Source organism: Nuphar pumila, chromosome 2 (genome assembly GCF_984573655.1).
Source record: "Nuphar pumila chromosome 2, dmNupPumi1.hap1.1, whole genome shotgun sequence".
Classification (NCBI taxonomy): domain Eukaryota; kingdom Viridiplantae; phylum Streptophyta; class Magnoliopsida; order Nymphaeales; family Nymphaeaceae; genus Nuphar; species Nuphar pumila.
This window is the reverse complement of record NC_143250.1, coordinates 137,343,288-137,358,259: the sequence shown is the minus strand read 5'-3', so window position 1 is coordinate 137,358,259 and position 14,972 is coordinate 137,343,288. Positions and strand designations below refer to the sequence as shown.

Here is a 14,972-nt window from a genome sequence, read left to right as displayed (position 1 = left end):
GGGAAACAACATGAAAACCTATAGACCTCCTCATTTCAAGAATCAAGGTCAAGGAGGAAATGATCGATATGGCAAAAGAGACTATAGCAAAGTGACTTGCTACTATTGTAAAGAACCTGGACATATCAAACCTTTGTGTCCTAAATGGAAGAAATTGATTGCAACGGCTATGGCATCCCAAGTTGAAGAACGACCTTCTTCATCAAGTGAGTCTCTTTCTCTTCAACAAATTGTAGAAGCACTCCAACCTCTTCTCAAGGGAGGTACTTCCGGAGCCGCTATGTCATCCTCTTCCCCCGGTAAGACATCTTGGCTTTTAGATTCCGGGGCATCCTTTTGTTAAATTATGTACATTAATCATATTATGTAATATATATATTTTATATATATGGTAATACATATACATATATTAATATATATGTATATGTATCTACTCAGATATATATATAAAATATATATTTCTATTTATTGTGTCATAAGGGTAGTTTAGTCTTTTCCCTATTTTTGCGCACATTCACTTTTCGGATGTGACTGTAATTATGTTTCTTTTATTTTTATTTTTATTTTTGTTCTTTTTATTTCTTTTTTGGATTTGTACCTAAAAGGTACCTTGGGGGGCCCACCAACATAGTCGTTGGGCCCTCTCCAACGGTCACATTTGTGACCGTTGGAGGGGCTCCAACGACTATGGGTGGAGCCCCTCCAAGGCCCCCTTTAGTGATGTTATAAATAGGGGTTCTCCCCTTTGTATTTCTTCATGGCTTTGAGTCAAAGCCCAAGTTCTCAATAAATTGATTCCATTATTTTATGCCTTTGTGCATTTGTGAGTTATTTGTGGGTTGTGCTTTTTGTGCACAAGTGTTCTTATTGTGCTTTCGTGGTGGGTTCAATATCAAGAATATTAAGGTCTTGATATTAGTATCTTGTTGGAGATACTTTCACATGGTATCAGAGCCTCGTTGGAAGAAAGAAGATCGTGTATTTCGCCTCTTGTGAAGCACCTCGAAAATCGTGCCCTCAAGCTAGTGAAGTTTTTGAGTAAAGCATTTGCTCCGGGCAATATTTTAGAAGCAACTTTTGTCAAGAAAAGATTGAAAATCCGTTAAGGTACGCTTTATTTTTCATCTTCTCTTCTCCATAATGGGTGAAAAAGACTCCCACTTCTCTCTTGGTTTTAAACTTAGTGGTTCAAACTACCATGTTTGGGCCGGCAACATGGAAGCCCACATCAAAGGGAAAGGTCTTTGGGGTTATGTTCAAGGATCCATATCGGAACCCGAACCCAAGCTTTCTATTATAGAGAAAGGGGAAATCAAAATTCTTGAAGGAGAAGATAGACAAAAGGCCTTAGAAGAATATTCCAAAAGGCATGATGAGTGGGAAATGAAGAACTTCAAAATTTTGTCTTGGATTTTTTCGTCCGTTGAAACCAAGATCAATGCCAACATCATCAAATTTAAAAGGGCCTCCGAAGCTTGGTTATACCTTGAAAAAATGTATACGTCAAGGGACTTGTCTCACAAATACTACCTCCAAAAGAAAGCCTTACTCTTCAACAAAATGATTTATCTATTCGGGAATATTTTGCCGAATTGTCATCTATTTGGGACGAGCTTGCCATGCTCGAACCAAAATGGAGCGGAGAAGCTATTGAATTAAGGCACAAACAACTAGAGGAAGATCGATTTTTCAACTTCCTAAATGGTCTTAGACCCGAATTTGAGCAAATTCGGTCCTCCCTTCTATCGGCTTTTACCTCCCCATCTATTGAAGATGTCATCACCAAGCTAAGTGGTGAGGAAACACGTATGGGGATTAGTAAAAATAACCCAAGCATTCTTGCTACACCTTCTCAAAATGACTATGAAGTGGTCAATGCCGTGTCAAGACCCGGTAATAATTTGAAGACCTACAAACCGCCCCATTTCAAAAATCAAGGGCAAAATGATCGATATGGCAAGAGAGATTATAGCAAATTAACTTGCCATTTTTGTAAAGAACCGGGACATATCAAACCAAATTGTCCTAAATGGAAGAAATTCCTCGCCACGGCTTTAGCATCCCAATCGGAGGAACGGCCTTCAACATCGAATGAACCTCTTTCGCTTCATCAAATTATGGATGCTCTTCAACCTCTTCTCAAAGGAGGCACTTCTGGAGCCGCCATGTCATCTTCTTCCTCTCTTGGTAAGACATCTTGGCTACTTGATTCTGGTGCTTCGTTTCATATGACTCCAAGTCATTGTTTTCTCTCTAATTATTCTGAAAATCGCCTTCCATCTTTTGTCTCAACCGCGGATGGAACCCCTCTTGAAATTAAAGGAATGGGTAATTTTGAAAAACAAGATTTTTTTATCCCAAAAAATCGTTTTATTCCAAAACTAAACTTAAATTTACTTTCCGTTTCTCAACTCTCGGACTATGGTTGCGATATAAAGTTCTCTTCTAATAAATGTTGGATACAGGATCGCCAGTCCGGGAAATTGATTGGGGAAGGCTCTAGGAGAGGAGACCTCTACTATGTTGATTTTCTTAAAATTCCCAAGAATCAATTTTGTAATGTTGCTCAAAACAAAGATATTCATGTATGGCATAAGAGATTGGGTCATCCCAACATTGTTAAAATCTCTTATTTGCCTTTTGTTAAGAATCTTTGTAATGAAAATTTTGTTTGTAATGAATGTATTCTTGGAAAAATGAGAAGTCTTCCTTTTCCTCAAAGATCCATGTTTACAACAAAACCTTTTGAAATCGTTCACTCCGATGTATGGGGTCCAGCTCCGGTGATATCCAAGGGAGGTTTTTCGTACTATGTTATCTTTGTGGATGATTTCACTAGGTTTAGTTGGATATATTTTCTTAAACATAAATATGAAGTTTTTTCAACTTTCAAAACATTTCATATGATGGTTTTAAATCAATTCAATGGAAATTTGAAAATTTTTAGAACCGATTCAGGTGGCGAATACCTTTCCAATGAATTTAAAAGCTATCTTGAAAACTATGGAATTCTTCATAAAAAATCTTGTCCCAAAACCCCCCAACAAAATGGGTTGGCTGAACGGAAACATAGGCATATTATTGAAACCACACGAACCTTGCTCATTTCTCAAAATATACCGAAAAAACTCTGGGCGGAGGCTGCTCTTACCTCTGTCTATCTCATAAATAGACTTCCATCTAAAAACTTGAACAAGATTTCCCCGTTTGAAAAATTATACGAAAAAGAACCTGATTATAGCAGGTTAAGGGTTTTTGGATGTAAATGCTTTGTCCTTACTGATAAAAATGACAAACTCTCCCTTAAGGCCATTCCTTGTGCCTTTCTTGGTTACTCTGAAACTCATAAAGGTTTTCGCTGTTATGATGTTAAGAGTGATAAACTTTATGTTTCCAGAAATGTAAGCTTCTTGGAAAATGTTAGTGGTTTCGAAAAACTTGAAACTAATGATGAGAATATAGATTATTCTTTTCTGTTTGATTTGTTAACTGAAGATGATGATACTAGCGATGATGAAACAAATCTAAATGTTGAATCTCATACTGATCAATCCATTAATGAAGAACCACATAGAGATCCTATAACCTACTCTCATAGAGATAGGAGTACTTTTAGAAGTGCTCTCGAAAGATATGATAGTGAGTCTACCCCTTCAAGTGAAGGAAATCTTCGTAGGACCGAAAGATCAAGAAAACCCCCTTCTAGGTTCATCTCATATGAGTCTTTTTCACCAAAATATAGAGCATGTCTAAGCGCCATTCACTCGTACATAGAACCTAGGGATTTTGAGGAAGCACGTAAATACCCAGAATGGATAGTTGCTATGAACAATGAACTTGAAGCCCTAAAGAAAGCAAGAACCTGGGAGTTTCAAGACCTTCCTAAAGATAAGAAAGCAATAGGGTGTAGATGGGTGTTTAAAGTCAAAACTAAGTGTGATGGGTCTCTTGAGAGATATAAGGCCCGCTTAGTTGCAAAAGGGTATGGTCAAAAATATGGGATTGATTATGAGGAGACTTTTGCCCCCGTTGCTCGGATGGTCACCGTCCGATGTCTTATAACTGTTGCTTCAATAAACAAATGGAACATCTATCAGATGGATGTTAAGAATGCGTTTTTAAACGGAGATCTAAACGAAGAAGTATATATGGATGTTCCTCCTGGAATGGAGTATCCTAAAGGGAAAGTGCTTCGTCTTCGGAAAGCACTGTATGGTTTAAAACAAGCTCCCAAAGCTTGGTATGATAGGTTTAACTCTGTAATGTTAGATAATGGTTTTTCATCATGCTTTACTGATACTGCTTTGTTTGTTAGAAAGTCTAATGCAGGGATTGTTATTCTGTTGCTATATGTGGATGACATGCTTATTACTGGGAGTGATTCTAAAGGGATTAAAAGCATAAAGTCCATATTAAAGGATAAGTTTGAAATGTCTGATTTGGGTTTCTTAACTTATTTTCTGGGTATTGAGGTTGCATACTCTCATAGAGGGTACTTTTTGTCTCAAACTAAGCTTGCATCTGAGATTATTGACAGGTCAGGTATTACAGATGATAAAGTTTGTGAAACTCCTGCTATAGTAGGAGCAAAAATGAAGATTGATGATGGTGTTCCTCTCTCCGATCCTACTCCCTACAGGCAACTAGTAGGCTCGTTGATGTATCTAAGTATCACCAGACCCGATATCTCACATGCGGTGCATACGGCAAGCCAATTTCAGCATGCACCAACTTCTGTTCACATGGGTGCTATCTTGCGTGTCGTGAGATACCTAAAGCACACTATTAATAAGGGAGTTTTTTTGTCTTTCTGTTCTGAGTTAAAATTAATTGCTTATACTGACTCTGATTGGGGAGGTGACCCAAATAACCGTCACTCCACCACTGGTTTTTGTGTTTTCTTAGGAGACTCATTGATCTCATGAAGATGCAAGAAGCAGCAAAAGGTATCTCTGTCATCAACTGAAGCTGAATATCGTGCCATGGCAACTACTACCATGGAAATTGTTTGGATTCATCAGTTGCTGGAAGATATGGGAATCAAAATTGAAGGGCCTACCAAGCTTTGCTGTGACAACAAAAGTGCGATTTATATTGCTAAAAATCACACTTTTCATGAGCGGACTAAACATATCGAGATGGACTGTCACTATGTTCGGGAGGCGTATCTCCAAGGAATCATTGACCTTCCATATGTCACGTCCGAGTATCAGTTGGCAGACTTCTTCACTAAAGCCTTGTGTGCTCCGCGCTTCAACTTCCTTCTTAGCAAACTCTCGGTCATCCTGCCCTAAGTTTGAGGGGGGTGTTAAATTATGTACATTAATCATATTATGTAATATATATATTTTATATATATGGTAATACATATACATATATTAATATATATGTATATGTATCTACTCAAATATATATATAAAATATATATTTCTATTTATTGTGTCATAAGGGTAGTTTAGTCTTTTCCCTATTTTTGCGCACATTCACTTTTCGGATGTGACTGTAATTATGTTTCTTTTATTTTTATTTTTATTTTTGTTCTTTTTATTTCTTTTTTGGATTTGTACCTAAAAGGTACCTTGGGGGGCCCACCAACATAGTCGTTGGGCCCTCTCCAACGGTCACATTTGTGACCGTTGGAGGGGCTCCAACGACTATGGGTGGAGCCCCTCCAAGGCCCCCTTTAGTGATGTTATAAATAGGGGTTCTCCCCTTTGTATTTCTTCATGGCTTTGAGTCAAAGCCCAAGTTCTCAATAAATTGATTCCATTATTTTATGCCTTTGTGCATTTGTGAGTTATTTGTGGGTTGTGCTTTTTGTGCACAAGTGTTCTTATTGTGCTTTCGTGGTGGGTTCAATATCAAGAATATTAAGGTCTTGATATTAGTATCTTGTTGGAGATACTTTCACACCTTTCACATGACCCCTGGCTCTTGCTCTCTTTCAAATTTCTCTAAAAATTCTTTTCCATCTTTTGTCTCAACCGCGGACGGAACATCTTTTGAGATTAAAGGAGTAGGTAATTTTGAAAAACAAGACTTCTTTGTTCTAAAAATTCGTTTTATCCCAAACCTTAACTTAAATCTTCTTTCCGTCTCCCAACTCTCGGACCATGGTTGCGATATAAAATTCTCTTCTAATAAATGTTGGATACAGGATCGTTAGTCCGGGAGATTGATTGGGGAAGGCTCTAGAAGAGGAGACCTCTACTACGTAGATTTTCTTCAAGTTCCTAAGAGTCAATTTTGCAACGTCGTCCAAAACAGACATTCATGTATGGCATAAGAGATTGGGTCATCCCAATATTGTTAAAATCTCTTATTTACCTTTTGTTGAACATCTTTGTAAAAGTGACTTTTTGTGTAATGAATGCATTCTTGGAAAAATGAAATGTTTGCCTTTTCCTCAAAGATCCATGTTCACGACAAAACCATTTGAAAATTCCATTCCGATGTATGGGGACCGGCTCCGGTAATGTCTAAAGGAGGATTTTCATATTATGTGATCTTTGTAGATGACTACACTAGGTTTTGTTGGATTTATTTCCTTAAACATAAACATGAAGTTTTCTCAACCTTTAAAAGTTTTCACACAATGATTTCAAATCAATTCAATGGATGTTTAAAAATTTTTAGGTCCGACTCTGGAGGAGAATATCTTTCAAATGAATTTAAAAGTTATCTTGAAAATTTTGGTATTCTTCACCAAAAATCTTGTCCGAAAACCCCTCAACAAAATGGGTTAGCCGAACGAAAGCACAGGCACATCGTTGAAACAACCAGGACTTTACTCATTTCTCAAAACATTCCAAAGAATCTATGGGCTGAGGCAGCCCTTACTTCTGTCTATCTCATAAACAGACTCCCATCGAAGAATTTAAACAAAATTTCTCCCTTTGAAAAACTGTACGATAAGGAACCTGATTATAGCAGGTTAAGGGTCTTTGGGTGTAAATGTTTTGTTCTTACTGATAAGAATGACAAACTTTCTCCTAAAGCCATTCCTTGTGCCTTTCTTGGCTATTCCGAAACCCAAAAGGGGTTTCGTTGTTATGATATCAAAAGTGATAAATTGTATGTTTCCAGAAATGTGAGTTTTTTGGAAAATGTTAGTGGGTTCGAACATAGTAACCCTCAAAATGAAAATATGGATTACTCTTTTTTATTCGATTTACTGAATAAGGACGATGATACTAGTGATAATGAGTCAGATCAAAGTAACCCAAATGAATTTGAAACCGAGGAAAACTCCTCCTTGCCTTCTTCGTCACATCAACATATTGACTTGCCTAGAGACCCTATCACCTATACTCATCGAGATCAAAACAACTTTAGGAGTGCTCTTGACAGATATAGTAATGCCAATCTCAGTGGTTCACAGAATGAAATAATCCCTCGTAGAACCGAAAGAAGTAGAAGGCCTCCTTCTAGGTTCATCTCCTGACTCTTTTTCACCAAGATATAGAGTCTGCCTTAGTGCCATTCACTCCTATATAGAACCTAGAAATTTTGAAGAAGCACGAAAGTGCCCTGAATGGATTAATGCAATGGACAATGAACTTGAGGCTCTGAGAAGAGCCAAAACTTGGGAGTTTCAACATCTTCCTAAAGGTAAGAAAACAATAGGATGCAGATGGGTTTTTAAAGTAAAAACTAAAAGTGATGGATCCCTTGAAAGGTATAAAGCTCGCTTGGTTGCAAAAGGATATAGTCAAGAATATGGTATTGACTATGAAGAAACTTTTGCTCCTGTAGCCCGTATGGTCACTGTCTGATGCCTGATAACCGTTGCCTCTATCAACAAATGGAACATCTATCAAATGGATGTTAAAAATGCCTTTTTAAATGGTGATTTAAGTGAATAAGATTATATGGATGCTCCTCCTGGAATGGAGGCTCCTAAGGGAAAGGTACTTCGTCTTCAAAAAGCACTCTATGGACTAAAACAAGCCCCCAAGGCTTGGTATGATAGATTTAACTCTGTTATGATTGAGAATGGTTTTTCCTCTTGTTTTACTGACACTGCTCTATTTGTTAGAAAATCCAATACAGGGATTGTTATTTTACTTCTGTATGTTGATGACATGCTCATCACTGGGAGTGACTCTAACGGGGTTAAGAGTATAAAATCTATCTTAAAAGATAAATTTGAAATGTCTGACTTGGGTTTTCTAACTTATTTTTTGGGAATTGAAGTAGCATACTCTCTTAGAGAGTATTTCTTATCTCAAACTAAGCTTGCATCTGAGATCATTGACAGGTCAGGTATTACGGATGAGAAGCTTTGCGAAACTCTTGCGGTAGTAGGAGCAAAGATGAAAATTGATGATGGGGTTCCACTTTTGGATCCTACACCCTACAAACAGCTTGTAGGATCTCTGATGTATCTGAGTATTACCAGACCAGATATATCCCATGCAGTCCATACTGCAAGTCAGTTTCAGCATGTGCCTACATCCGTTCACATGAGTGCCATCTTACGAGTCGTAAGATACATAAAGGGTACACTAAACAAGGGAGTTTTTCTGTCATCTTCCGATTTAAAATTAATCGCTTATACTGATTCTGATTGGGGAGGTGAACCAAATAACCGTCACTCCACCACTGGTTTTTGTGTATTCTTAGGTGACTCACTGATTTCATGGAGATGCAAGAAGCAACAAAAGGTGTCACTCTCCTCAACAGAAGCTGAATATCGTGCCATGACAACTACTACCATGAAGATTGTTTGGATTCATCAACTGCTTGAAGACATGGGAGTCACAATAGAAGGGCCCACCAAGCTGTGTTGCGACAACAAGAGCGCAATTTACATTGCGAAAAACCACACATTCCATGAGCGGACCAAACACATTGAAATGGACTGTCACTACGTTCGCGAAGCATATCTCCGAGGAGTCATTGATCTTCCTTATGTTACGTCCGAATATCAGTTGACAGACTTCTTTACCAAAGCCTTGTGTGCTCCGCGGTTCAACTTCCTTCTTGGCAAACTATCGGTCATCCTGCCCTAAGTTTGAGGGGGGGGGGTGTTAAATTATGTAATTCAATCTTGTAACTTCGTATATATATTTTACATATATAAGGTAATACATATACATATATATAATATATGTATATGTATCTACCTATTATATATGTAAAATATATATATATAATTCTATCTTTAGTCTTAGGGGTAGTTTAGGCATTTTTACACATATTCTTATTCGAATATGTTTTGTAATTTCTTTTCCCCTTTTTTATTTTTCTTTTTTCATTTAATAAATGCTTTGTACCTACCTTGGGAGGGACCCAACACACTAGTCGTTGGACCCCTCCAACGGTCACATTTGTACTATGTGGAGCCCCTTCCAAGGTCTCCTTTAGCCCTATAAATATGGGCACTCTCTCTTGTATTTAGTGGTGGTTGTTGGGATTTATTGCCCAACCATTTTAGTGTTTATGAAACTTATGAGTGCACTTGCACATTTGTGATTTCGTATTTTGTGCTTTTGGTGCACAAGTGTTCCAAGTGTTCTTGGTGTGTGTATGCTTACACATTTATATCGTTCCTTTGACTTTAGTATCTTGTTGAAGATACTTTTACAGATGTCTCATCACCATTGCGTCCATTAAAAAATGGAATATTTATCAAATGGATGTCAAAAATGCCTTTTTAAATGGAGACCTTAATGAAGAAGTCTACATGGATGATCCACCTGGTATGGAGATTCCTAAAAATAAAGTTTTTCGCCTTCGTAAAGCTCTTTATGGCTTGAAACAAGCCCCCAAAGCTTGGCACAATAGGTTTAACAATGTAATGACTGAAAATGGTTTTTCTTCATGTTATACTGGCACTGCATTGTTTGTTAAAAAATTTGATGCAAGAATTGTTATATTATTGTTATATGTTGATGACATGTTGATAACAGGAGATAATACTAAAGAAATCAAAAGTATTAAATCTATCTTAACCTCAAAATTTGAAATGTCAAACTTAGGTTTTTTGACATATTTTTTGGGAATTGAGATTGCTTTTTCTCATAGAGGTTACTTTCTGTCTCAAACTAAACTCGCTTGTGAGATTCTTGATAGATCAGGAATCATATCTGACAAGGTCTGTGAAACTCCTGAAATCGTGGGTTCGAAGATGAAGATTGATGATGAGATTCTTCTAAAAGATCCCACACCTTACAGGCAATTGGTTGGATCCTTAACGTATCTCCGCATTACTAGGCCTGATATTTCTCATGCAGTACATGTTGCCAGTCAATTTCAACATGCACCTACTACAGTCCATATGAGCGTCATCCTTCGCATCATCAGATACATAAATGGTACTGTAAACAAGGGAGTATTTTTATCTTCTTCTTCTGAATTAAGCTTAATTGCTTGTACTGACTCCGATTGAGGAGGTGACCCAAATAACCGTCACTTCACCATTGGTTTTTGTATTTTTTTAGGTGAATCATTAATTTCTTGGCAGAAAGTATCGCTTTCATCCACCGAAGCTGAGTATAGAGCCATGACATCTACTACCATGGAGATAGTTTGGATTCGCAGCTTGTTGAAAGATATGAATATTCAAGTTCAAGGGCCCACAAAATTATGTTGTGATAATAAAAGTGCAATCTACATTACCAAAAATCACACATTTCATGAGCGCACGAAGCATATCGAGATGGACTGCCACTATGTTCGTGAAGAATATTTAAGAAGAACCATTGACCTTCCGTATGTTACATCAGAATATCAACTGACAGACTTCTTCACCAAGGCGCTGTGCTCTCTAAGATTTAACTTCCTTCTTGGCAAACTTTTGGTTGTAACACCCTAAGTTTGAAGAGGGGTGTTAAAATGTATTCTCTTTTATATATATATATATATATATATATATATCAAACCCGATAAGGGTATTTATGTAAATTCATGCATGTTACGCATATTCTCACTTGAGAATATGTTTGTACCTTTTTATTTTTCAATTTCTTTTTGTATTTTTCTTTTTACCTTTTTTTCTTTTTTACTTTTGTTTGATGTGACATGAGGGGAGCACCCAATACACATGTTGGAGCCCCCTCCAACGGTTACATTTCTAACCGTTGGAGGGGCTCCAACGTATGTATTGGAGTCCCCCCATGCCTCCAATACTTATAAATAGGGGTGATCCCCTTTAGGTTTGGTTATATTTTTGTAAAGCCTCTCTTGGGACCCAATATATTAAATTTGATATTTTTATGCTCTTGTGCATTTGTATCCGTGCCTTCGTGCACTTGTGAGAGTTCTCCTTTGTGCCTTTGTGCACTTCGTGCTTCTAGCTTTGTGTTTATACACAAAATCTCTTTTTATAGAGATTTTTACAGACTTCACCTAATACAAAGGAAGTTGTGTCCAAGTGTCGCACCTACCATGCGGGTGCAACGCAGGTGCGGTGCCCTGTTAGAAGAGTCCATGTGACAGCTTTTTTCTTCAAAAAATTAAATTTTTTTGTCGATCCAATGCGACAAATTTGATGTACATGGTTTGTTTAGTAAGAAACTTGTTTTGAATCATATGATCATGACATGTAATTAGGTTTTTAAAAGGATCCAAAAATCAATGGCCCACAATGTGCCAAAATTTCATAACTCAAAAGATGACATTTTTACATAAGAAAAGCACGATCCAAGGCTTGATCCTTAGCAAACAACCATGTTGAATACATCTATGTGGTTAGATTGAGTCGATACAACTTGCACATATGATTTCTAGCTCATTAGTTTTGTACCTTCATTAGTAGCCAATATTAACCCTATATATATATATACCCTCCCGCACCCCCGCACCTGAGTTTTTTTAAAGTGCCGCACCCGCACCCGCACCTATGTGACATAGGTGCTAATGAATTGCAGACCCACACTTCAGTCCTCCACTTTCTTTTTGAATGAAATGCTTGTATATGCTTTGCTATGCTATTAGATTTTGCAAAATAAAGATGGCACCTTGATTATTCCAGTACCTCTAAAAACTTCCTAATGTTTTGATCAAGGATGTGAGTACATCTCATATCCAAGTGACATCTGCTATAACTAATCCCATGACCTTAATATTCCACCTTCATGCTTGGTCTGAATCACTTTATCCTTTTCAGTAACAAGACAACCAACTACTTCATTTTCATCTTATTGAGTTTATCTGACACATCAATCTTGTGTCCCATGTATATGACAAGTACGTTCCACGACTTCTAAAATGGGTTGCAGAAAAGACCTTTTCTCTGACATCTGACCAGTTATTTCATGAACTATTCCAGTTCTGGATAATTACTGTTTCGAAATAAGTTTGTCTATGTCACATAGATACGGCAACTTCGTAGCCGTAGCCGTACCCGTAGCCGTACCCGTGTCGACATGCCCCGACACGGGTGCGGGTATCGGATGCAGCACGGGTACGTGCTGGTCCAGAACAGGTCGGGTCCAACCCTGACCTAACCCAAAAAAATTGTTTGAGGTGGCTACATGAAGTAAACACATGCTTATGTTTTCAACAAAGTGACTGTTTGGTAAGGCCAAAAACAGAAAATAAAAGATATGGTTGAGTCTTTCAGCCGTGTTTCCCTAACAGAAAAGGTATGTGGTCATGATGTTTCTTGGTACTTGTTCAATTTGAAATGCTGTGTAACTAGAGATAATATTGTGTCTGCTTTAAATTTTTTGTAGTAACAAGTATATGTTCAAAGAGCTCTGGCAGGTGAAAAGCATTACCTAATGTGAATTGTTTGCTTCTGCTTTAAGAAAGAGCTGTTGTCATAACCATCATAAAGGAATGAAGATCTGGTAGGACATAGAAGATTAAAAATCAACCTTCTTGACCGTGGCTGAGAATTTTCGATATTGCACACCATTGTCTGATCAATAAATTGCAATTTCAATATAACGATCTTTAGCTAATAGATTTCTTTCTTTTTTTAATTTCTTATATGCTGATGATACTTGGCTACCTGTAACATATATCATTGTTTATTTCATTGGGTTTTGCCATTTTGCAGCCACTGCAGTTACTCAATCCAATTGGAAAACTATGATTCTTGAAAGTGATTTTCCTGTTTTAGTTGAATTCTGGGCTCCTTGGTGTGGTCCTTGCCGGATGATTGAACCAATTATCGATGAAGTAGCAAAGCAGTTCGTTGGAAAACTCAAATGTTTTAAGCTCAACACTGATGGCAGCCCTCAAATTGCAACTGATTATGGTGTTCGGAGCATCCCAACTGTTTTACTGTTCAGAAATGGAGAGAAGAAAGAATCAGTAATTGGAGCTGTTCCCAAATCAGTGCTTGTGAAAATCATTGACAAGTACTTGAGTTCCTAAGGAAACATTTCTTTGATTTTGCCAACTGTTCTCTCCAACTATATCCCAATAACATGTAATTGTGTGGGCTTAGTGAAAATGAGAAGCAGAGGAATGTAATACAAGGACTTGCTTGAAATCTTTATGTATGCAATAGGTTCTATATGTTACTTTTGGATGCATTTCCTCTAAGTTTTATGTTCTGTATGCAACTTTTTTGCCTGTTCATAATTCAGGTGTGTCTTCCATGTCCATGTATGTTTGATCTTGTCTGTTGGTATATTGCTATAGTTTGACATTGCAAATGTGTGTTCTTGTATAACTTGGGGAATAACAGTACAAGAAATGTAGATGCTTTATCATTTTCCGAACTTTGTCAGATTCTCAGAATAGAATCTTGCTCTTCAATTGTATTTCTGCTATTTAGCCCCGTTACATGCATGACTGTGTTAGCTTGAAGGTAGTGTGTTGTCTTAAATCTTTTATGTACTAGTAGTTTGTGTACAAGAGGCACCACATATTCAAAAGTGCCTACTGTTCGACTATATCCAACACCAATGATAGACTGAAAAATTAAAAAGACGCTGCTAGATCTGGCAGAGCAAACTGAAGGTCCCTTTCTAGCTTGAATCCCTGTCCCCATGGATGGTCATTAAATACAGCATCTATAATTTTGCACTAGCCTTAACTAGTGAAGTTTACTCTAATGCAACGCTTTTAGCATTAAAAACTGTGTTTTTCTTTTCTGCTATATTAAATAAATCACAGCCACTTAGTTACAAAAGCAAAGTTCGGATGCAGCCTTTGAAACATAAACATGGATTTAATAATAGGGTGTATCATCAAAAGCGCTAACAGTAGTTTACAGTATTTACTTGTTTGTACAGCATAAAAATAATAGTTTGAATTCTTAAAATAATTTTATCCAGAATACAGTTTAATTTATACATAAGCAGGAGACAACACTGTTGAACTTGTCCTATATGGACTGGCCCAGTACATTAAGATTGTTCATCCAATTATTAGTTTGGGCGAATTCACCAGCATTGATCTGTTTCCCACGTCTGCCTGCTTCGACCATAGGCACTCTTGCGAAGAGGTGGTCTCAGTGCAGACACTCTCCTATCATATTCAGCTCTTTTGTCGGGATCAGAAAGTGTAGAGTATGCATGATGGATTGCAATAAACTGAGTGGTGGATTCATTCTTATCATCAGAAGCTGCAACATCAGGGTGGCACGACCTGGCTAGTCTTCTGTAGGCTGCCTTGACGTCAACCGCTGTCGCCTTGCACGAGAGCCCGAGAACATCATACAGGGATCCACTTTGATTCAGATATGCGGATGTCTGTGGAACAGTTGTTGAACAAGATGCAGCTGCTGTTCTGTGCCTAGATCTGGTGTTCTTCTGCAAGGCCGGCCAGTTGAAACTGGCTGTTGCACGGGATGTTGCTGCTAGCATTGATCACAGACAACACAAGAAACAGAGGGATGAGGAGATTTGGGGAAGATGGGGGTTGGATTTATAGCTGTTGAAGAGGAGAGTTGCAAAGATTTTTAGTTGGTTTTCTGGTTCATGTGGTTTGCCACGTGGATGGTGGATCCCATCCCTATTCTATATCCTTATCCATTGGGAGTTACTGTTGCCTAAAAGCTGAGTCAGCCG

General features: G+C 37.7%; 1 protein-coding gene and 1 long non-coding RNA gene across 2 annotated transcripts in view; one reads left to right on the top strand and one right to left on the bottom strand.

Moving 5' to 3' along the window:
* Positions 1–13,739, top strand: part of LOC149847269 (uncharacterized) — a 56,158-nt gene extending 42,419 nt beyond the window's left edge. The window contains exon 2 of the long non-coding RNA XR_016430368.1: positions 13,010–13,739. This is a non-coding gene — a long non-coding RNA (uncharacterized LOC149847269). The remainder of the gene's footprint in view (positions 1–13,009) is intronic.
* Positions 13,740–14,345: 606 nt separating this feature from the next.
* LOC149847268 (chaperone protein dnaJ 11, chloroplastic-like) lies at positions 14,346–14,768 on the bottom strand. Its single transcript, XM_089993837.1, has one exon. It carries the CDS (start codon positions 14,766–14,768, stop codon positions 14,346–14,348), a length of 423 nt encoding a protein of 140 aa, XP_089849963.1.
* Positions 14,769–14,972: the final 204 nt, after the last annotated feature.

Excerpts from the sequence above, each read along its gene's own strand:
- LOC149847268 (XM_089993837.1), bottom strand. The coding sequence starts at position 14,768 with ATGCTAGCAGCAACATCCCGTGCAACAGCCAGTTTCAACTGGCCGGCC.